The following is a 23740-nucleotide window of genomic DNA, read 5'->3' as shown; positions in this document are numbered from 1 at the left end:
CGACTGAAGCGACTTAGCAGCAGCAAAACCTAGAGATATTTGAGTACTAGGAGATACTGAAGACAGGAGCTGGACTGGACGCGCGCAGTTCTACTAGCGGATCATCCAGGTAGCAAAAAAAAAAAAAAAATCACTTCCTGCCCCTTCTGAAGCCCTAGCCAGCTTCTTCCTTAAGCTCCGGGCTGGTCAGAGCAGCCGCGTCCGGCCTCGCGGGTTGGGCGGCGGGTCGTCCGGGGTGTGGCTACTGCCGGCCCCTCCTCCGCGGGCTCCCAGCCAAGTCAGTTGCTCAGCTCTCGGCTCCGGTCTGGGCTCTGGCCGTCATCGCTACCCGCACCCGCGCTCACCCCCTTACCGGTAAGGCTGCGGCTCCGCTCCCTTTCTCGCTCTGCGGCACCTCCCCGCTCGCGCCGCGTCAAGCGGGTCCCGGGCCGCAGGCGTCCCCTGCGTCCCGCAAGCGTCCCCTGGGTCCCACAGGCGTCCCCTGGGTCCCACAGGCGTCCCCTGGGTCCCGCAGGCCTGGCTTTATCCCAAGATTCGGCCGCGTGTCCTCCGCGGCAGCTCTGGACGGCCGAGGGGCGGCGGCTGGGTGCGGGTAGGGCTTGGCTTCTAGAAGGTCACGTTGCGGCGGGCGGGCTGCGGGCTGGGGCGGGCAGGCGCGGGCGCCACGTGGCCTCCCGGCCGGCGTCTGAGCCCCTCGAGGCCTGTGTGGGCGCGGACACCAGTTTCTGATTTCACCTGCCGCCCACAGGACCATGGCCCACGCGGAGCGCACCTTTATTGCTATCAAGCCCGACGGCGTGCAGCGCGGCCTGGTGGGCGAGGTCATCAAGCGCTTCGAGCAGAAGGGATTCCGCCTTGTCGCCATGAAGTTCCTTCAGGTGATGCGCCCCGCTCCCTTTCCCCTGGCTGCGGCATGGCCACGGGTGGTTTTCTTTCCCCGCAGCGCCGATCCGCGCGTCCTTTTCCGAGTCGGAAAATCTGGCTGATTTAGGGCCCGCGAGAACTTCTTTTCCCCTCCCTCTCCAGGGCGCTTGGGGCCCGCTGACCCTTCCCCAGGCCCCGGGGGCAGGGTGTGGGCGGGCACCCTTGGAAGGTTAAGCGGAGGTAAAGTGACTCAGGTTGCGATGGGGCTGTGGGCCGCAGGAGGGCAGCAGGGAGTGGAGAAGGCTTGTGTCCCGGGCCCACGCGGGTCCACCCAGGCACAGGATGGAGGCTGCAATCCCTTTGTGCTTCAGTTTTGCAGCTCTGAAATGATTGAGGTTTTAGATGGGGCTTCCCTTCCTCTGCCCTTATCTGCAGGCTCCCTTTGGCATAGGACTTTATTTTCCACACAAATCTGGACCTCAAGGGATACATGTCTAAGAACTGAATTTTAAACCAAGCTTCTCAGTGAAGAGATCTTTCAGTTAACATCAGAAATGTTTAAAAGGGCATTATGAAAGGGCCAGAGGATTTTGGAATAGTTTGGAATAGTTCCTTTGATTGCAGCCAACACTTAACTCCATAACCACCTTCTGTATTACAAGGTCATTGACATGATAGTGTGTGTTCATGATCAGAAGGATCTTTCTGCTAATAAACTGTCAGTTTCATGGTTTAGATGGGATTTTTAAAAAAACACATCTTATGAACGTGAACTTAAATACATAACCAGACTTTTAGAGAACCTACCAAGTTACTGGGGTAGGGAGGACGTCTGAGGAGTTTAATTCCTAATTGGTACCTTCTCTTCAATGCCAAGGCCTCTGAGGAACTCCTGAAGCAGCACTACATTGACCTGAAAGACCGCCCCTTCTTTCCCGGCCTGGTGAAGTATATGAACTCAGGGCCAGTCGTGGCCATGGTAAGTTTCTCGTGGTGGAAGAGGTGGAACCAAGTAGAAGAATAAAGCTGATAGGGTTTGCTCAATGTCTTCATTCCCCTTTTCAGACATCATCTCCAGATACCCCAAATTCCTTGTTTACAAATGCAGCCTGCTTGTGGTTAGTTTACAAAGCAACTGGGAGCTTGAGAGGAAAAAGGAAGCGAGTATCAGACATAACAAAAAGTTCTTTTAATCCTGTGCTAGAAATGAAGTGGTCTAGTTCTTAATGGGGCATTAACATCTAATTGGAAATGAAGTGAATAGAAGCAGGGGGTATAATACAGTCAATAAAATTGTTGAGAAAGACCTGCTTCCTGTTCCCTGACGGTGACCTTCCTTCTGCTTTTCCCTGGAACACACTTGCCCCTTTCATGTCCGCTTTTGCCATGTCTTGCTCTGCCAGTCTTCTGTGATGCCCTTCCCACTGATCCGGTTCTAGTCTCATCACTTTTCTTTACCCTTTCATCGTTACTTTTTTAGAGTTTGTGACTGCACAAGAATTCTTCAGTCTTGTTAATCTTTTTCAGTCAAACTAGGAAGTCAAGTTGGGCAGACCTTTTCTCTGTATCCACTTGGGATGGAGTATGGAGTATTTTATATCAGCCCCTATTACTTCTGGGGTTGGTTGATAATCAGGTCACTGATCGGTCTGATTGATTTGTGCTACTGTTGTTCAGTTGAAGTTGCATTCAACTCTGCAACCCCATGGAACGTAGCACACCAGGCTTCCCTGTCCTTCACTATCTCATGGAGTTTGTGCAAAATGTCCACTGAGTCGGGGATGCCATCCAACCATCTCATCCTCTGTCACCCCCTTCTGCTCTCAGTCTTTCCCAGAATCAGGGTCTTTTTCAATGAATTGGCTCTTCGCATCAAGTAGCAGAAGTATTACAGTTTCAGCATGTCCTTCCAATGAATATTTAGGGTTGATTTCCTTTAGGATTGACTGGTTTGATTTCCTTGTTGTCCAAGGGACTCGCAAGAGCCTTCTCTAGCATCACGTTTCGAAAGCATCGATTCTTTGGCACTCAAGTCTTCTCCATGGTCCAACACTGACATCTGTACATGACTACTGTAAAAACCATAGCTTTGACTAGATGGACCTTTGTTGCCAAAGTGATGTCTCTGCTTTTTAATAGGCTGCCTAAAGAGTCACACACGACCAAACTGAACTAGGTTTGTCATAGCTTTCCTTCCAAGGAGCAAGTGTCTTTTAATTTCATGGCTGCAGTCACTATCCGCAGTGATTTTGGAGCTCAAGAAAATAAAATGTCACTGCTTCCACTTTTCCCCCTTCTTTTTGCCATGAAGTGATGAGACTGGATGCCATGATGTTAAGTTTTTTTAACGTTGTTTCAATCTAGCTTTTTCACTCCCTTTCACCCTCATCAAGAGACTCTGTTTCCTCTTCACTTTCTGCCATTAGAGTGGTATCATCTGCATATCTGAGGTTGATTGATCTCTGTCAATCTTTTTTTTCCCCCATCCGGCAGTCTTGATTACAGCTTCTGATTCATCCAGCCTGGCATTTCACATGATAAGTTAAACAAGCAGGGTGACAATATATGGTGTGCCTTGTGGTGTGCCTTTCCCAATTTGGAACCAGTCAGTTGTTCCATGTCTGGTTCTAACTATTGCTTCTTGACCCACATACAGGTTTCTCAGGAGGCAGGTAAAGTGGTCTGGTATTCCCATCTCTTTAAGAATTTTCCACACTTTGTTGTGATCCACACAGTCAAAGGCTTTAGCGTAGTCAATGAAGCAGATGTTTTATGGAATTCCTTTGCTTTCTCTATGATCCAGCAAATGTTGGCAATTTGATCTCTGGTTCCTCTGCCTTTTCTAAACCCGGCTTGTACAATAGAAAGTTCTCAGTTCATGTACTGTTGAAGCATAACTTGAAGGATTTTGAGCACTACCTTGCTAGCATGTGAAGTGAGCTTGACTGTATAGTAGGTGTGAATGTTCTTTGGCATTGCCCTTCTTTGGGATAGGAATGAAAACTGACCTTTTCCAGTTCTGTGGCCATTGCTGAGTTTTCCAGATTTGCTGGCATATAGAGTGCAGCACTTTTAACAGCGTCATCTTTTAGGACTTTTTAAAAAATAGTTTATTTTTGGCTCTGCTAGGTCTCTTGCTACGAGGGCTTTTCTATAGTCGCAGCAAGCAGGGGCTACTTTAGTTGTGGTGCTCAGGCTTCTCACTGCAGTGGTGTCTCTTGTTGCAGAGCGTGGGTCTAGAGCGCTTGGGCTTCAGCACGTGAGCTCAGTGGTTGCTGCTCCTACGCTCCAGAGCACAGGCTCAGTGGTTTTGGCATACAGGCTTAGCTGCCTATGGCATGTGGAATCTTTCCAGATCAGGGACTGAACCTGTGTCTTCTGCGTTGGCACATGGATTCTTTACCACTAGCCACCAAGGAAGCCCCATCTTTTAGGATTTTAAATAGCTCAGCTGGAATTCCATCACCTCCACTAGCTTTGCTCATAATAATGCTTCCTAAGGCCCACTAAGACTTCACACTTCAGGATGTCTGGCTCTAGGTGAGTGACCACACCATGGTGGATATCCGGGTCAAGACCTTTTTTGTGTAGTTCTTCTGTGTATTCTTGCCACTTCGTAATTTCTTCTTCCATTAGGTCCTTACCATTTCTGTCCTTTCTCATGCTCTTCCTTGCATGAAAAATGGGTATCTCCAATTTTCTTGAAGAAATCTCTAGTCTTTCCCATTCTATTTTTTCCTCTGTTCATTTAAGGCCTTCTTCTCTCTCTTTGCTATTCTCTAGAACTCTGCATGCAGTTGGGTATATCTTTCACTTCTCTTTTCTCAGCTATTTGTAAGGCTTCCTCAGACTGGTTGTTTGCCTTCATGCATTTCTTTTTCATTGGGATGGTTTTGGTCACTGCCTCCTGTACAGTGTTACAAACCTCTGATCATAGATCTTCAGGAACTCGCCCTACCAGATCTAACCCCTTGATTCTATTTGTCATCTCCACTATATAATAGTAAGGGTTTTGATTTAGGTAGTATCTGAATGGCCTAGTGGTTTTCCCTACTTTCTTCAATTTAAGCTTGAATTTTGCAATAAGGAGCTCATGGTCTGAACCACAGTCAGTTCCAGGTCTTGTATTTTGCTCACTGTATAGAGCTGCTCCATTCTTCGGCTGCAAAGAATCTGATTGGAATTGTAGCTTGCGTTGTCGGAAAACGGTGTTTGCGATGATCAGTGTGTGCTATTAGGTAGAGATCAATGTTTTCAGTGGTCCTGATGGCAGAACTGATATACTTCTTTTTTCCTACTGTCAAGGTCTGGGAGGGCCTGAATGTGGTGAAGACAGGACGAGTGATGCTTGGGGAGACCAACCCAGCAGATTCTAAGCCAGGCACCATTCGTGGTGACTTCTGCATTCAAGTTGGCAGGTAAGTTCTAAGGGGCGTTAATCACTTTTCCTCAAAGCCACTTACTTTGGGTTTAAAACATATATTTTCGGCATATTACAATTTTAGAAAAACTTGAATGTTTAAATTAGGTGGTAATTATCATTGGATGAATGCTTTCTTAAATAGTTACTTCTCTAGGCTACTTAAAATTTAACCCAAGGCACTGACAAGGGAGTTGCCATTAGGTCCTCTGTGACAACAGAAAGTGCAAAGAGTGGGGCAAGGAATGTTTCTGGTGTTGGCTCTGCCCTGTGGTACTGTGTCCAAGGGTGTGCCACTTTTAGCCTTTTTGCTTCTCTCACTTACATAAAATGTTACAAAAATTTTACAGAGTTATGAGATTCAAATGAAATAAAGGGAGTTTCAGTAAGTGTGAATGGTTTGGTTGGGCTTTGCAAACTAATGTTGTAACAAAATACAGCAGAAATGGCTGTTAATAATATTTTATATCTAGTTTGGGATTTGGTCTAGATATTCCTATATTTTTCAAAATATGAGAAGGAATGTTTTGAGGCATGGCAATCTTGGGTACAAGCACTGTTTTGAAAACTTAGAAACATAATAAAGTTGAACCAAGGGATGCTTTTGAGTTAAGTACCTTTATAGTTTTACAGTTGCTTTTAGGAGGAAATAATTTGGGGTCATCAGCTGCTTCAAGGGGCAACGGGCTGAAAAAGTCTTTAGTGGCTCTCCTTTGTTTCATCCATTAAACAGAATTTCTTGCACTTTAACATGTGGTAACTAGTAATTATTCTCCTTAGGAACATCATTCATGGCAGTGATTCAGTAAAAAGTGCTGAGAAAGAAATCAGCTTGTGGTTTAAGCCCGAAGAATTGATTGAATACAAGTCTTGTGCTTTTGACTGGATATATGAATAAGAGGTGGTCAGAGCATCAGTCCCCTCAGGCACCACCTTCTGTGTTCCTGGGCACAGCTCTTCATTCCACTGATATGGAAGCAGTAGGATGGATGTTTATTTCCTAAAGCATATTTACCAATAAAGCCTTTAAAAACTGCGTACAGCCTCCCGTGATTACTCGTTATTAAGCTGGAAGAAGTGACTTGATCCCCTGGCTATTGTCGTGTTATCCAGAACGAATTAATTCTGCTTGTTATGGAAAACTCATCTGATCCTTCTCAGCACCTAGTATACTTCCAGACTAGAAGGAAAGCAGTGAGGCTGAAGAGGACAAGTGCGGCACTGGCTGTGTATCTGAGGAAACTAATGAGGAAATAATGAACACCGTAAAATCTCAACCATTTAGCGGATGCAGAAATGCACATTTCTGTACAAAAATAGTTGCAACTTCGTAGGATGAAACAGACTAGGAAAGCTGTCCAGATTTACACTCTTGTTGACTGCAAACTGGGCAAGTTGAAGAAGTGGAAAATGGAAACCTAAGGATATCTGTAAGATGAGGATGATAACCATGGCAATGCAGGGTTAAATGAAATAATGCATGTAAAGCTGTTTAACCTAGTGCCTGGCCCATGGCTGGTGCACAAATATTCCTTGCAATCCTACCTCCCTTCTTACTCTCTACCCTAGGGTGGGATATTTATTATGATGATTCCCTGGGCTAAAGTAGTTAAGTGGTTACAAAATCTATATTGTCTGTTTTTATAGTTAATTTTACTGGATTGGCACAGTTGCAAAACGATACCAAACAGTACCTATTATCATCATTTGGATTTTGCCTTAAAAATGAAACTGTAGAAATGTGTGGGTTTACAAATAGCTGTTTTTGGAAACGTGACAGCTTTTTATGTCACTTCCATATAAAAGAGTTAACACTGTGTGGTTTCTTTTGCTGCGGGATTCTCGGTTCCCCCATCAAGTATTGAACCCAGGCCACTGCAGTGAAAGCCCAGAATGCTAACCACTATGCCACCAGGGAATTCTCTTAACATTGTTTTTTGTGCATACTGCTATACTATAAGACAATGAGAAATACATCAATCAGTTAAGTTCAGTTGCTCAGTTGTGTCTGACTCTTTGCGACCCAATGGACTGCAGCATGCCAGGCCTCCCTGACCTTCACCAACTTCTGGAGTTTACTTAAACTCAGGTCCGTTGAGTCAGTGATGCCATCCAACCATCTAAAAATCCTGTCGTCCCCTTCTGCCTTCAATCTTTCCCAACATCAGGGTCTTTTCAAATGAGTCAGTTCTTTGCATCAGGTGGCCAAAGTATTGGAGTTTTAGCTTCAACATCAGTCCTTCCAATGAATATTCAGGACTGATTTCCTTTAGAATGGATTGGTTGGATCTCCTTAACAGTCGAGGGACTCTCAAGAGCCTTCTCCAACACCACTGTTCAAAAGCATCAATTCTTCAGCACTCAGTCCAACTCTCACATCCACACATGACTACTGGAAAAACCACAGCCTTGACTAGACAGACCTTTGTTGGCAAAGTAATGTCTGCTTTTTAATATGCTGTCTAGGTTGGTCCTAACTTTTCTTCCAAGGAGTAAGCGTCTTTTAATTTCAGGCTGCAGTCATCATCTGCAGTGATTTTGGAGCTCAAAAAAAAAAAAAAAGTCTGTCACTGTTTCCCCATCTATTTCCCATGAAGTGATGGGACCAGATACCGTGATCTTAGTTTTTTAAATGTTTAGCTTTAAAGCCAACTTTTTCACTCTCCTCTTTCACTTTCATTAAGAGGCTCTTTAGTTCTTTAAGGGGGGTGTCCTCTGCATATATGAGGTTATTGATATTTCTACCGGCAATCTTGATTCCAGCTTGTGCTTCATCCAGCCCAGCATTTCTCATGATGTACTCTGCATATACGTTAAATAAGCAGGGTGACAATATACGGCTTTGACATACTCCTTTCCCTATTTGAAACCAGTCTGTTGTTCCATGTCCAGTTCTAACTGTTGCTTCCTGATCTGCATACAGATCTCTCAAGAGGAAGGTCAGGTGGTCTGGTATTCCCATCTCTTCAAGAATCTTCCAGTTTGTGGTGATCCACACAGTCAAAGGCTTTGGCATAGTCAGTAAAACAGAAATAGATGTTTTTCTGGAACTCTATGGCTTTTTTGATAATCCAGTGTATGTTGGCAATTTGATCTCTGGTTCCTCTGCCTTTTCTAAAACCAGCTTAAATATCTGGAAGTTCACGGTTCACGTACTGTTAAAAGCCTGGCTTGGAGAATTTTGAGCATTAATTACTAGTATGTGAGATGAGTGCAATTGTGTGGTAGTTTGAGCATTCTTTGGCATTGCCTTTCTTTGGGATTGGAATGAAAACTGACCTTTTCCAGTCCTGTGGCAACTGCTGAGTTTTCCAAATTGGCTGGCATATAGAGTGCAGCACTTTCACAGCATCATCTTCCAGGATTTGAAATAGCTCAACTGGAATTCCATCACCTCCACTAGCTTTGTTTGTAGTGATGCTTCCTAAGGGCCATTTGACTTTTCATTCTATAATGTCTGGCTCTAGGTGAGTGATCATACCATCGTGATTACCTGGGTCATGAAGATCTTTTGTGTATAGTTCTCCTATGTATTCTTGCCCCCTCTTCTTAGTATCTTCTGCTTTTGTTAGGTCCATACCATTTCTGTCCTTTATTGTGCCCATCTTTGTATGAAATGTTCCCTTGGCATCTCTAATTTTCTTGAAGTAATCTCTAGTCTTTCCCATTCTATTGTTTTCCCTATTTCTTTGCACTGATCACTGAGGAAGGCTTTGTTTATCTCTCCTTGCTATTCTTTAAATACATCAATAGCTCGGTATAAAAAAGTCAGGATTCTAATTTCAAGTTAAGAACTGACAAGAACTTAAAGATTTTCTAAGTCATGTTTTAGTTTCAAATGAATCTCATGTTTATATATGCTCCAAGCTTTCACATTTAGTGGCAATTTCACTACAATTAGATCCTGAGGCAGACCTGGGATCTGCATTTTAATGTGGGGGTTCCCATCCCTGATCCCCATGCACCCTGGCTAAGGTACTTGTAATCAGCAGCAGGAGTTACATACAGGCTTATTCTGTGTCAGGGTTGTTCTCGGAAATTTTTTGTTACACGTTCAGAGCTCTCTGTCACTCCTGCTGGCTTACCTTATGAGAGTACAGGTTCTGTGAGGGAGGAACTGATCCATCTTTCCCTGGGGCCTTTGACTGCTTACAGAAGGCACTCAAGGAACTTCCCTAGCTGTCCAGTGGTTAAGACTGCAGTTCCACTGCAGGGAGCACAGGTTCAATCCCCGGTCCAGAAACTAGGATCCCTCCTGCCGCCAGGTGCGGCCAAAAAAACAATTACAAAGAAAAAATAATGAAGGCACTCAATGTTTTGAATGGAAAAGGAAATTCCTCAAATACCAAGCATATTAAATAACTGCTCATGTGCAACTTAATTTTAATGTTTTATTTTGTGTAAAAAAGGGCAAATTTAGTGAATTATTTTCATCTTGTACACAAAGTTATAATTTTAATGCTTTAACACATCCATGCTGAAAATTTCCAATTTGGTAAAAATGAAAGGAACATAAATTTCTCCAAAGGAAGTTTTCACGCCATTATATACACTTCATGAGAAAGTTTCAAATACTTTCTCAATGATCACAAGTTACCAAGAAAATAAAAGATTAAATTTGTACAGATATTGATCTATATATCAAATACATACAGAAATGATGTAAAAACCTTATGCAGTTTACTTTGACCTCTGTCCTCAAAAGATTTGCCCAGGGACAGATGCTTTTCTTTTGTATAAATGACTGTGGCTTTATTTAAAATATGAAAATCAAAGGAAGAAACCCAGTTTAATCACAGTATTTTTAAAATCCCTTCCCAATAGTAAAGGATCATTACCAAATATATAGCACCATAATACAAATATTGATGGGAAAGGGTATTCACATCACACAAAATGAATAATAATAAAAACAAACAAACACTGAAAACCCGTGTTAGTATCCATAGAAGAAGTTGATAACAGCTTTAGCTTTCTTCATACACAGCAAGGAAAAAGTTAAAGAGTTTAAACTACCAAAAACCCCCAAATAATCCTAACAGGAAAAAAAAACAAGAACAAACCCAAGGTCAGCAGTATATTTGAACCGTAAGAGAACGGGGCTACTGAGTTGTACACTTGGAGTTGTGGCTAAGACATAAATCTCCTCTGCCACCAACTCATTTTCTGTTCTTTCGGCAGTAGGAGTTAAGAGCCTGAACAGTGAAGAGGGCTTCAGATCGAGTTTATCTGGTACAAAGTCCTTACCATCACCATGCTGGTCATGGGATTAAGACAAGAAACACTTCATAAATATTAATATGTGGCAAATTTGAAAACAGCCTGGCTTTGCTGTAAAATTAGAAGCTTATATAAAATCTGGCTACAAATGAGCATTTCACAGAACTAATTACCAGGCTCCAAATCAAATCCCTTCTGGTTTATTCAGTTTCCCATAGAGATCTTAAGCTCAGGGTCCTGTTAAAGCACACGCTACAACTGGCTTCTTGTGCCCATAACATGGAATCGGAGTCCTGGGTCTAAATTCACTGAGCCTGAGGATAAAGACTGTTGTCACCTTTGCTTTAGAAGTCTTCCAGGCTTTAAGTTCATGGGAAGATTCTTAAAAGTTGAAGATTTGGGAAGTTTATGTCACATTTACAGTAGGTCCCTCTCAGTAATGTTTAAGATAAATATCCAGTAATTTAACAGCTGAATTCACATATATTTGACACATAAGAATCAACCTGGCATTGATATGACTTGCATTTATGCCCCTAAAGAGACAGTATTAAGAAATGTTGACATGCAATTCCATACATTCTTACACTATAAAGTAACAAATTTTACTTCCAGTAGCAACTACAAAACCTTATGATATTAACCCCTCTTGCATAGAATGAGGTAAACCTGTGCATATTACCAATGCTATTATTCCCAAAAGTAGAGCAATATTTTAGAAAATAAATTGCTGGTTTTTAATGTTCTATGCATTTTAAAATTCAAACAAAAAAAAAATCTTACCTAATATGGTCTCCTGGGGCTTTCCATTAACATTTTTTAAAGCATTCCATAGGCTGAAGGACTGTAGAGGTTAATCATTTTGATTAATTTCTAATTAGCCCTACCCATATTCCAGAGGAGATGGTTACTATTACCACTCTGAAGAGGCCAGGCTAATACCCAGAAGCACTTCTACAACAGATGCAATTAATTCCTGAGAGTTGAGTTTATGAACCTCACTGGTAAATGCTAAAGCCCTCTCATTCAGTCACAACTCAGCCAGAAAAGTGCGGAGAGCAAACCTTTCACCAATTTACCCTTACATCCTTTCTTAAACGAAGCCATGTGAATTTAAAAATAGGGAATGTCTGAAATGGTCCAAATCAGTTATTACTGTTAAAATTAAATCTGAATACAGTTAAAGACAATTCTTACATATATATATGGAATTTTAAGAAAAATTCTCTTTCAAATTAGTTTTCTAACAAATCCAGGATAGTCAAAAGCACAGCAGGAATGATTTTGAAATCTAGACTTATCTTGGCTTTAAACCATTGTTAAAATAATTTTGATTCTCCTGGTAATACAGAACACATAAGTTTTGGGGTGTAGTTATACAAGTATTATCTCACAGATGGAGAGAAATGGCAGAGAACTAATAAGAATTCCTTTTGTGGGATATTTTTTAGTAAGGAAAATAAAATAAACTTAGGACAATATTGCATTTTCCCCAATCCCTCAACATGTAGACCGAGATCTTGTATATCTTGTCAACCATTCCAGTTTAACACTTTAGTGTTAGGATAATTTTACTCATTTTTAAGTAAGAGAGAACATATAAAGTATCCAGAGTTCTTCCAGTTTCATACAGAACTCCAAATGAATTTTCACAGAATGAAACACTTCTGTACAAATATTTAAAATGGGCTGCAATAAAATGCCAACAAGCAGAATTAATTACCCTTCCATGATTTATGTGGTGATGAGCTCTCCACAGCGGGGATTCAGTTGCATATTCTGCAGCAGAGGAAGCTGGAGATGTGACTGGCCTAACTTCTAAAATCCCAAAGTCTCCCAACAGGTACCAAAAAGGTTCATTAGTAATGACAGTTCGTTTGCATTTACAACAGTATCTTTCTTAAGTCATTTCCTTCAATCCTGCTACCTAAACTTTAATCTTACCAAAAAAGTTAGAATTTCAATTCTTGTTAACAATGCACATAAATCCAAACTTGGAAAATATTACAAAATTCTTTCAAAAGCTTCAAATACAACACAAAAATTGTCCATCTTTATAAATTGAAAAATTTCCCCCCAAGGCTAAAATAGTTTCCCTACCCACTTGAAAAATCTGGAACTGAAATTTTCTATGTTTAGCAAAATGTCCCAGTAGAATAGCCCCGCTGTACAGCTGGATTGATTATAAAATCAGTCCTGTGTAAAATTCTTTCCCTCCCACCCTCAGTTTCTGAGCAACCTCAAGGCTCCTGTTTGATGTAAAAGTTGGCAGAGCCATTGCTTTCCTGATCAGATGCTCCTTGGAGGAAACTATAATCCTCTCCATCTATCAACTCCTCTTTCAGCTGCAATGTAGTCACTGCAAGAAAGAAATAAATATACAAGATGTTATTAAGTCTTTCTGGAATATTCAGATTACTTTTAATTTTCATGTTCCACCAGCTTTATAGTTAATAAGAGGCTTCTTCATGTCTTCAATAATTTCAAAACTAACTGCCCCTGAAGGAGGAGCATTTAATTACTTTTAATTTTCAAAGTGTATTTGTAGTTGAGAAAAGTTTCAAAAAAGAACAACACTACAAACTGGACACTGCACAAATGAACACTGTCAGTGAAATGTTGAAGGTGATACTGATCACTCATTTGACTGGAATTTTTCTCATGATTAAGTATTCACTTTTATGTCAATGCCTATATAAATGATGTATTTTTTGGATAGTTCTGAACTATAGTAAGTAACACAATAAATATGACTTTAATATGTTATCTCCAAGGAGTACCTTTGTTAAAGACTCTCCATAAAAAAAGATAAAATCTAATTTTAAAATAGTATTAAAAATATCATAAAATATATGATCTACATACAATTTGTATATTTATAAAAATAAATAATAAACCCAATAGTAAAAACATCTGTATTAAAACTAAAATCAAGAAAAACTTAAGTAATCATTTCGGGTAAAATAGAAATTGATTGACATCAGCAGTGTGAAAGTCACTGGTATAAAACAGCTAACACTTGGAATTCCCTAGCGTCCAGGGGTTAGGACTCTGCTTTCACTGCTGAGGGCATGGGTTCAATCCCTGGTTGGGTAGCTAAGATCCTGCAAGCCTTGCAGTGTGCAGCTAAAAGAGAATGGGATCACTTAATAGTAGTACTTACTGCCTGTCCACATTTTTATCTGAAGACCTTTTTTTTTTTAATGAAGGAAAAAAAAAAACAACAGTATAGGCAGTCCTTAATTTATGAACAGGTCATGTTCCAATAGGTCTTTACTTTTATAGACAAATATTTTCCAGTTTCCAGTATTTTCAGTGGGGTTTAGGTTTCTTGGTAGCCACTGAAGTCTTGCTAGTCAGCATTTTTAGTGACAGGAGGGCTCTTTCTAATGCACGGACAAGCAAGAAGAGAAAGAAAAATTTTTTTCTTGCTGGTCCCAGCACTAGTCTTAGGCAAAAGTTTAGGCAGTTTAATTCTCCGATTTTCCTATCTTCTTTTATAAAGATCTCTTAAGTTACCTCAACACAATTCGCCAGTAACTTCAGATTGCCCTAAACACTTGCCCTGAAGCCCACCCTCTACTTTCTATTAGAACTCTGTGAAGAAAAAATTACTTTCTTACTTAAAAAAAAAAAAAAATTATTATTTTGGATTGCACTGGGTCTTCCTTGCTGCACACGGGCTTCCTCTGGTCTTGGCTTGCGGGGGGCTTGCGGGGACTAGTCTTCGTTGCGGTGCATGGGCTTCTCATCGTGGCGGGTTCTGTTGCAGAGCACGGGCTCTACGTGTGCAGGCTTCAGTAGCTGTGGTACATGGGCTTAGCTGCTCTGCGGCATGTGGAATCTTCCGGGATCAGGGATTAAACCCACATTCCCTACTTTGGCAGGGGGTTCTTATCCACTGTACACCAGGGAATTCCCTAAAAGGGCTACTTTTAAAGTCAAAATAATGATAGAAAACCACTTTGTTTCTTGATTTCAGTTATAAAATATTAGTTTCAAAAACAAGGGTCTTTGACATCTTATTTGGTAATTTAAAGAATAATCTTCTGCATTTCTCACAGTGGTAAAAATCCACCCGTCAATGCAGAAGACACAGGTTCGATCTCTGGTCTGGGAAGATTCCATATGCTGTGGACAACTAAGCCTGTGTGTCATTAACTACTGAGCATGTGCTCTAGAGCCCAGGAGACATAGCTACTGAGCCCATGTGCTGCAGTTACTGAAGCTAGTGCTCCCTAGAGCTTGTGCTCCACAATAAGAGAAGCCACCTCAATAAGTCTGTGCACTGCAAGAGAGTAGCCACTGTTCGCCACAACTAGAGAAAAGCCTGTACAGCAATGAAGACACCACACAGCCCAGAATAAATAAATAATCTTTAAAAAATAATGAAGAAAGTAAAAACAAGCATAATCTGAGATATGCTAATTCATTTTATTTTGCTTTGGTAATGGTGTTAAAAAATCTAAGTCCAAAGACAGAAAAGTGAATACACTATTTGTATAATAGCGAAACACATACCAATCAGACTGTTAAAAGGTAAAGCAAACACAACCGACTGCTTGCTTTTTTTAAAAAAATCCTTTAAAAATTACTTAATATGAAAAAAATGCTTTTATGGAGGATATCAAACACATAACAGTATCCTTCAAATCAAACCAACATGGATTAATTGTTAAAGACATTTGGATATGAAAATAAACACATGGAAAAGGAAAAAAAAAACAAATTTCATTAAAGGTGCAGTACCCACAATAAAAGCTTGATTAAAACAATATCTTCTTATATGATGATCAGATGGCTAAATGAATGAGAAATTACTGTGCTTCAAGACTAAATATGTTCCACTCAAATGGATGTTTTTGCTTTTTTTTTAAAAATGTGAGAAAATTGAGATTCTAAAGCACATCCTGAAACTATTTGCATTTATTATTAACAACAAAGTTCTGGATTATGCTTCTACTCATGTTAATATATGGAAACAATGTTCTAAAAAATGTAGAGAAACATGAAACATTCACTGAGATGTGGGATGTTTTATCTAAAGTTTCAGAGTTTTCACGGAACCTAAAATAAAGCCTGTCTGGTATCTTCACACTCATTATTTCTTCTTTACAGGCTTTATTGTCAATGAATGATGGATGAAATAAAATAGACCCTGTGGCTAATGTCACTTTCTATACAAATGCATTTTCTTGGCTCTGTTTTTAAAAGGAAGTTACTTTGCTGATTCTAATCACTAACATTTCAGGAGGTAAACAGAAACCACACTTTTCCAGTTAGAAGTCCATAAGTAGTAAACTCTTGCAAAAGCTAAACGAACTATAGTTAGGCCAGCAACACAGTCCCTGCAGTTTCACCAGAGTAAAACCACACAAAAGTCCCACAAATGTGCCCCCAGCTCAGAAGACACACATGATAAAGTCTAGAGGAAAGGGAAGTCATTAGGAGGCCTTGTGGGCTCTACCCTGTATGTCTACTCCAAGTTCCTCGGTTTTACCAATCCTAAAAGTCAAGTTCTCTCACAAAATGTGACATACACCTTCAAAATCAGTCTAATGCATAAAACAAAACAAAACATCTAAAATGCAGTAAAAATCAAAAATATCCAGAGTTCACAATATCTACAGTTAATTAAGTTATAGAAGACATTCATAATAAGTACAAAAGGAAAAAAAAGTTAAAAAGACAAACAAAGAGCTAAAATGCTCTTTTGATATCTGAAAGTATTAAAGAGCAGATAAACTTGGATTTGCAGTCCTAATCCATTTCTTACACAAAAGAAGTACTGTAAAAAAAAAAAAAAAAAGTACTGTAATTTTTTCTAGATATAAAGATATGAGAGTGATCTTCAGAGAAACAGACTGGGAAGGATAAAGATCAACTAATATACTGTTTAAGAAGGCAAAAGCTAAAGAACACATCCTTAAATGAAAAAAAAGAAAAGAAAAAAAAAGGCTGATCACAACTTCAGGTGCAAACAGTAATGAGAAGAAAACAGAGCTAGACACTAAGGCTCATCAGGGCTTTCAACAGGGATTTGAAAGAATGCAAGGCTTTTTAAAAAATGAAAATTAGATGAAAAAATGTAGTTTACAAGCAATAGGTAGGACACATGGCAGAATATATGCCAAATTAGATACAACTTTGATGCTATTTGATCTGTACTCACGTCTAAGATTCATCACATGTAAGTGAAGATTCTCTGACATTCTATGGCAACATGTTTGTTGTTAGCAATGACAAAGGGCAGTATTCCTTACTCTACCAGCTTATCCTAACCAATTCAGCTTGAATTAAACATTAATCACGGTACATATTTCATGTTCCTACCGAAGTAAATTTCACTCAAATTCATTACCCAAACTGTACAGGTATTTTATTTCCAAATTCATGGTATTCAACTAAGATTGTGGTAAATATTACTACCAGAATCAAAATTACACAGGTATACAAAACACATCTGTTTACTGAGTGAGAAATGCTATGAAGAAAGCCTCGTTTTTGGATCTGATGAATCATACTGATCCCTTATTGCATATTTCTCCCTGAAGTCAAGTCACACAGAATTCTGCAATGCAATATGTTCAACCATTTTAACAAAACCATGAAATAGTACAAGTTATCTCACAAATTCCGTAAGCTGAAATTACAGCTTTACCTGAATTTGAAGCTCAAAAGTGGCTTATAACAAAATAAAAATCCTTTCCTGATTACTCATTTTAGTGAAGTAACTACCAAGGACTAGTGAAAATGAACTTTTCAGTTGAAAGAAAAAGAAAAATGTGATGAGTCAGCATCTGTCATGCGAGACCATGCTCTGTCCCCCACCACCCTCACCCAGACTTTGGCCCTCTGCAGCACCTGAAGTGTTGATGTGACTAATTACCTGTTTTGAGGCTGGGACTGAACTCTTGGCTAGTGCGGGGAGGTGGGAAGGCCTCCGGGGCTGTCTGTGCTGGAAGGGTTCGATATGGAGGAGGAGTCAACTCTTCGTCACCAGAGAAGCTCCTCCGCACCCCACCTGTCATGGGCAGGCTTGACAAACTGACAGGCTTCTTCCCAACTGGCATCTTCCTCTCTAAATATCAAGTTAAACTAAAGTAAGCTTTTACTTACATGCGTGGGAAGAAAAGTGTATCATAACTAGGAAAGGCTGTATTGCAGAGAATACTGTGAAAAAAGAAGCAACTATGCAAGGTTCGTATTTTTGAAAACAAGGATGTGTGTGTGTGTGAGAAACAAGGGTGTGTGTGTGTGTGAAAAGAGAACCAACTATGCAAGGTTCGTATTTTTGAAAACAAGGGTGTGTGTGTGTGAAACAAGGGTGTGTGTGTGTGTGTGTGCAAGGATGTGTGTGTGTGAGAAAGGTGTGTGTGCGTGCAAGGATGTGTGTGTGTGAGAAACAAGGGTGGGTGTGTATGTGTGCAAGGATGTGTGTGTGAGAAACAAGGGTGGGTGGGTGTGTGTGTGTTGGCGAGTGGATGATAGGGGAGATTATTTCTAGTCTCTCTGAGTCTAGTAATCCTGGTTCTTGACTCTGTAATCAATTTAAAACAAAACAAAGCAAAATGAATGACAGAGAGCATTGAGTGTGGAGAACAGCTAGCTGGCTAACTATTTCCAAGTAAAATTTTAGTTTGAGGGGGACCAAAAATCCAAGGGTAGAGAGAATTTTAAAGCCCTACTTGTAGGTATTTCACTGTGCCCATATAAGCCCAAACACTGTCCTTCAGGGAGAAATCAAACAGCTTAATTAATGAATTATACAAGTGGCAGAATTTTACTGGTATATGTTTCCCTAACTTTTGGTTTATAATTCACTCTTTTAGAAAAAAATTCTTACTCTGAGAAGCAGTTCTAAAATTTAAAGATTCGTGGCCTGCAAGATCTTAAGCAATTTAATTTCTTTTCAAACAGCCTTTGGTTATAGTTTCATTAGCACACATAAGCCTGCAAAGACTTTTACAATACTTTCACCACCAACAAATAAATACTTTAAGCTTCAAAGACTGAACAATCAAGCATACCGCATTTATCTGGTTAAAAATTGAAGGATACTTACAGATCTTTGTGACTATAAGTTACATCTGTTTTATTCCAGAGTTAACAAATAACTCAGGAAAGAGCAATCAGAAATTTGCTTTGCAAAATCAGAACTAAAAGACAAATCTAAGTCAGACAGTATTAATATGTAAAATGATCTGGAAATCAAGTTCCTGTAAGTACACATTCAACTCTCAAACCAAAATCACCTGAAGCATTCATTTAGATGAAAAAGTCTACTGCACTACACACTTGGGAGGTAAAAATGCAAGGAGAATCTTCAGTTCTCTACTGCTTACAACAGCCCCTGAAGATGGTACAGAAACGAATGCTGATTTCCTACTCTAGAATTATTAAACTTTGAGGGAAAAAACACTTTTCAGATTGGGACAGATCGTACGTAGACAACAGTCTATATGATCCTCTTGACAGAACATTCTTCATATTGTTCGAAAGCACTAGTTAATAGTTATCCCTTTACAGCATGAACACAGCTAATTAAAAAACAGGCTAGAACATGGAAGTCAACCAATTATTTTTGTAAAAAATAAGCCCTACCAAAGAACATACCAGTAGATGATTTAGGTTGTAGAAAGACCAGAGTCATAAGATGAAACAACAGAGCCAGGATATAATAATCTGTAGATAAACTTAAAAACAAAAGGTTTTGTGGTCTGACTGATAAAAATCTGCATGCAATGGATGACTCAAGGTTCCTGGACCCCAGGTTCTTTCTTATTTTGAAATTTCTAATAATCTATTTGCTGAGTAATGTGAAAAAATAAAAGGAACAGACAGTATCTTACAATGAAGAATGCTTTTCATTCACACATGACTACAATTCCTTATCCTGAATTCTGAAATTCAAAGTTTTTTTGGGGCAACCAAATCAGACCTCACTTGGTGATACTATTTATAATAATCTTTATTTGGCCCATTAAATGTTACTATTTGTATATATTCTGCTTCAAAGTGCTGCAGAGTCTGCAAGGGGTGTTACATAATATATGCTACACACACTGTACTTCTTTAAAAAAAAAAAACCCAGATTCTAAATTCCAAAGTGCATTTGATCTCTAGGATTTCTAATAAGGGACTGTGAGTCCATAATTTTTTTCTTTTCTATGTCCAAAAGACAATTTAAAGGCATTAGAGATGATGTTGCAATATTAAGAGCTATTAAAATATTAAATAATATGTTCTAGTTTTATATTTATTTTTTCAGCTAATCCAGAAATCCGATGTCCCATTTAGTGACACACATTATTAAATGTCACTAAAAATTGGGACACTGATATTATCACTTCATTAATTTCATATTTCTTCCCATGTCCCTAGCTTATTAATTCAAAATGATTAAACCCCATAAACCATAACAAACCCAGTAAGAGTCACACTGAGAGAGGTATGTGAACTGTGTATACAATGCTCAGAAGTTTGTTCTAAAAGACGGCATAAAGTCACTGAGTAGTAAAAAACATTCTTAAATTCAACACATTGCAAAGAAAATTCTGAAATCTCAAATTCTTGTCCAATTAAATGTAAAGACAGGCCAAAGCAGCTTGTACTAATTCAGTCTTATAGAAAGCTCAATGATTACACCTGCTGTGGTTAGTCCACTGACACCAAGTTACCACATGACTTCTTGCTCATCAGTTTCTGATAAACTGGAAATCATTTTAATCTGCCTGGTTGGGCCATGTTCTCTGGAGTTCTTTTAGGTAAATATCAACCATGGTAAGCAACCAGTAAGCAAAATAATTCTGGGTCTATGGGAGGCTTACATCTACAATATAAAAGAGGGTAAGAGATAGGTCTTGACGGTTATCACTACAGTGAGACCCATTTGGGTTTCACGTAGGGAAGAAACTAAGCACCACTGCAGTGGCTGCTCTAAGTCCCCAGTAAAAAAATGAAAAACAAAATAACTTTATCTTAGGATGAAATATTCCATGACAAGTTTCACAAAGAGAAAAAATCTATAGCTTTCTATGATGGAGGGGGAAAGATTTTAGAAAGAGTTTTTTGGTTTAGAAGGATAGGTTTTTTAGTCTCCAAGCCTATTGTAAGCACCAAACATCTGTTTTTATTTTTAATAAAAAATTTTTTAAAAAGGACTAATTTTCAGGTTTACCTATTACCTCAAAAATCATTCATAGACTCTACGCTTTACCATCTATTAAATATTATGGTAATACTTTCTCCTGTCAATCAAAGACAAGTGCTTCTGATTTTTAAAAAGTCTGCCTCTTATGGCATACTGCACCTTTAAGCATAATACAGAATGCAGAGTTATCAGCTCTCACAAGGGATCCCATTTCTGTGCAAGGATACCAAGACCCCAGTTGGTTAACAATTAGGAAACGTATACAAACACCATGTGGTGACCCACTTTTCTTATGTCCTTTGTATTGCTGGGACTTGGTCTTTTTCTTCTGTTTTGATGAACCTGACTGGCTTTCTCTTGATGCTGAAAAATAAAGAAGAAAATTGATATCAGATAATTTCTTACAACTCTCAATACAACTCAGATGAACTACCTTTACCAAGACAATGATGTTTATAAAAGTACACAATGCTTCGAAAATAAGGGTCATTGTTCCTGCAAAACCATGAACCTCAATACCAGACAGATTTCATTATTTATTCAATAAGCACTTCTTATATGTTAATAAATTTTAGTCTGTAACTTTAAACTCACTAAAGGAAGTCTAGTTTAATTCGGTGGATGTTCTTAATGTTGTGTTTCTATAGTCATTAAGCAACTGACTACTGAGTTCACACTGCCATGGCACACACGGTCTGATTCTGTGATATCATGGTTGAGTCTTATCACGTAAGATCTTACCTGGCAACCAATCAGACATAGGTATATTCTTGTCCTGTAAGCTCACAAGATGATTTATGTGAGACAGTCCTTGGAGAATTGCTGATTTTTGCAAAAGGACACCTTTTCTTATACCAACTTACACTGTGATGCTGGAGGCTGTAGTTGATATCCAGTTAACTGACACCACCCTACAGGATAGAGGTCAGGGGACTCACAGTCTACCCACTGATCATATTCTTCTTCCCATCCATCAAAATGTATCCTCAAGAGACGATGAATAATTCGAGTTACTGTGGCTACACATATTAATCGTGGCTCCATGAGATCCACTGCTTCTAATTTCATCCCGACACGAAATCCGTGATTTGGAACATCCTAACATGGAGAAGCAAAACATTAACACTGGTGAAAAGAATAATGTGTAACTCCATCATCACTAGGATAGAAAAAAAGAGAAGTAACATAACCAATTAACAATTTAGACCAAAAAAATCCTTTATTGAAACATATGAAGGTGAAGCATGTAAGAACTAGTTAGGAAATGCATTCATTCCTAATAATGAAACAAAATTTGGAAACAAATCTCAACTCCTATGTAAAGGAAATACCTACATTGTTTAACTAATATGTATGTGTTTATTTAAATTTACCTTATTAAACAGTTTTACTGGTGCTGCAATGGAGCCAGTTTCCCTGAGGTAGTCAAACCATTTAAAAGGAAGCTTTGTGTAACCTGGAAAACACAACTAGTTTAACTAGAAGTTCATTTAAAATTAGTGTAATATAAAAATGCAGATATAAAGTAATTCAGTACACATTACAATCTCATGAGCTAATGCTGTAGAGTACAATAATTCCTCCCTGTTACATGGCTCTTCCTGTTTTTATAGACAGAAACAGGTGCACTCAAGTATCCTATAAGAGCTAGACTTTTGCTTTTCAATCCTAGGCTTAGAATAGTCTAACATTTAATATTTTCCAGTAATATTTTTCTTTCTTTGTAAGAACAGTGGCTAGGCAAATACTGTTTTTACAGTCTTCTGTTTGGCTTTTCTCCTTCTTAAGAGAAAAATCCAAGGCTCAGATATTGAAATTAGGAAAGTCACTGGTTAAGCCATATGAACTATTTAAGGGTGTCATTTTTTTTTAAGTCATATGGTAATTTTAATTTTTTTTTTTGGTAATACCACCTGCCTTGTGAGACCTTAATTTCCTAACCAGGGATTGAACCCAGGGCCCTGACAGTGAAAGCTCCAAGTCCTAACAACTGGAATGCCAGGGAGCTTCCTCATACAGTAATCTAAAGATGAAAACTTGCTTTCTCTCAAAGGCTACAGTCCATTTTTTAAAAAAAGTTTATGTATGTGATAGCCCTTTGAGCCTACATCATCATCTTAACAGGGCTTGAGAATACCAATTCTTATTATAAAATGTACAAATGCTCAGGAAAATTCTCCACCAATTTATTAAAGCTAGTTAGGTTACAGGTCTTGATGTTTTCAGACACCCCACAGCTCTTGATACAAACATATACATATGTAACACACATATGTTTATACATACATATTATATTTTCAAACAGCAAATAATCTAGGGCTAAAAATAAAAAGAAATCTAGGGCTGTGGTAAACAGTGTAAATAGGTACTATGTAAAAAGAAAACAAGGATGAATACCCACTGTATATATTAGAAAAAAAGTACCTCTGGGTGGAGTGAGTTCAATCATGTTAATTTCACAGAAACCAACAGGGAAAATAGAAGGGGAGGTTGCATGATAACAGAACCAGTCAGATCCATCTGCTGCTTCTGAGCCATCGATCCCAATCATCAGGAATCCATCAGCCAGCACCTTTTAAATTAAGAGAATTCCAAGTATTTAAAATTAGGTACCACTATTATAGAAATGATCCTTTAAGTGACATTCTAAAAGAAAGCAAAGTCTATTACATAAAGATCTCGTGAAAGTGAGAAATGTTTACTGAACTCTCTTAAATAACTGAAATTATAATGAAAAACAAATCTGCATAAATTCTAGGGTGTGCCAGAAATAAAAGCGTGGTTACAGGGAAGTGATTTTAGAGGTCTAGGGAAAACATGCTCCTGACAAGGGCCAAGGCTGTTTTCTCCTGTGGCACGAAACAGGGCTGAGTGCTCTTTTACAGTTCAACCATCTAGTCTCGGCTAAGCTTTAAGTCTCATTCAGTAGGGACTCTACTTATACCCTTCTGACTTTCACATAGTGGAGTTTTCCTAAACGTTTCCCATCTTCCTCAAGCTCCGGCTTTACCTCTTTCATGCTCCGGATAACTGTGCTGCTCCATGACAGGAACTGCGTGAGGGACCTCACAGTCCATCCTTTG

General features: G+C 39.2%; 2 protein-coding genes across 16 annotated transcripts in view; one reads left to right on the top strand and one right to left on the bottom strand.

Annotated features, from left to right (window-relative positions):
* The first annotated feature begins 280 nt into the window (after nucleotides 1-280).
* On the top strand, nucleotides 281-6320 carry LOC105601873 (nucleoside diphosphate kinase B). The gene is made up of 5 exons (XM_027974743.2): nucleotides 281-354; nucleotides 749-878; nucleotides 1742-1843; nucleotides 5170-5282; nucleotides 6065-6320. Exons 2-5 carry the CDS (start codon nucleotides 753-755, stop codon nucleotides 6180-6182), a joined length of 459 nt encoding a protein of 152 aa, XP_027830544.2. The 5' UTR covers nucleotides 281-354; nucleotides 749-752; the 3' UTR covers nucleotides 6183-6320.
* A 3341-nt stretch (nucleotides 6321-9661) lies between these two features.
* MBTD1 (mbt domain containing 1) overlaps nucleotides 9662-23740 on the bottom strand; it is a 69873-nt gene continuing 55794 nt past the window's right edge. For 10 of the 15 annotated variants that reach the window (XM_042255778.1, XM_060395515.1, XM_042255775.1 and 7 more), the window contains 6 exons: nucleotides 23082-23229; nucleotides 22031-22113; nucleotides 21521-21755; nucleotides 20943-21020; nucleotides 17394-17585; nucleotides 9662-12863 (listed from right to left, as the gene is read on the bottom strand). In XM_042255778.1, coding sequence (XP_042111712.1) covers nucleotides 12745-12863; nucleotides 17394-17585; nucleotides 20943-21020; nucleotides 21521-21755; nucleotides 22031-22113; nucleotides 23082-23229 — 855 coding nt within the window. In that variant the 3' untranslated portion in view covers nucleotides 9662-12744. The remainder of the gene's footprint in view (nucleotides 12864-17393; nucleotides 17586-20942; nucleotides 21021-21520; nucleotides 21756-22030; nucleotides 22114-23081; nucleotides 23230-23740) is intronic. The other 5 variants (XM_060395519.1, XM_060395520.1, XM_060395521.1 and 2 more) reach the window with 1 other exon arrangement.

The sequence above is a fragment of the Ovis aries genome, chromosome 11 (genome assembly GCF_016772045.2).
Source record: "Ovis aries strain OAR_USU_Benz2616 breed Rambouillet chromosome 11, ARS-UI_Ramb_v3.0, whole genome shotgun sequence".
Taxonomy (NCBI): domain Eukaryota; kingdom Metazoa; phylum Chordata; class Mammalia; order Artiodactyla; family Bovidae; genus Ovis; species Ovis aries.
This window is presented reverse-complemented; position numbering and strand designations above follow the sequence as displayed.

Coding starts and splice junctions, on each gene's coding strand:
- LOC105601873 (XM_027974743.2), top strand. CDS start 753: ATGGCCCACGCGGAGCGCACCTTTATTGCTATCAAGCCCGACGGCGTG. Junction 879..1,741: donor TCGCCATGAAGTTCCTTCAG/GTGATGCGCCCC, acceptor TTCAATGCCAAG/GCCTCTGAGGAACTCCTGAA. Junction 5,283..6,064: donor TTCTGCATTCAAGTTGGCAG/GTAAGTTCTAAG, acceptor TATTCTCCTTAG/GAACATCATTCATGGCAGTG.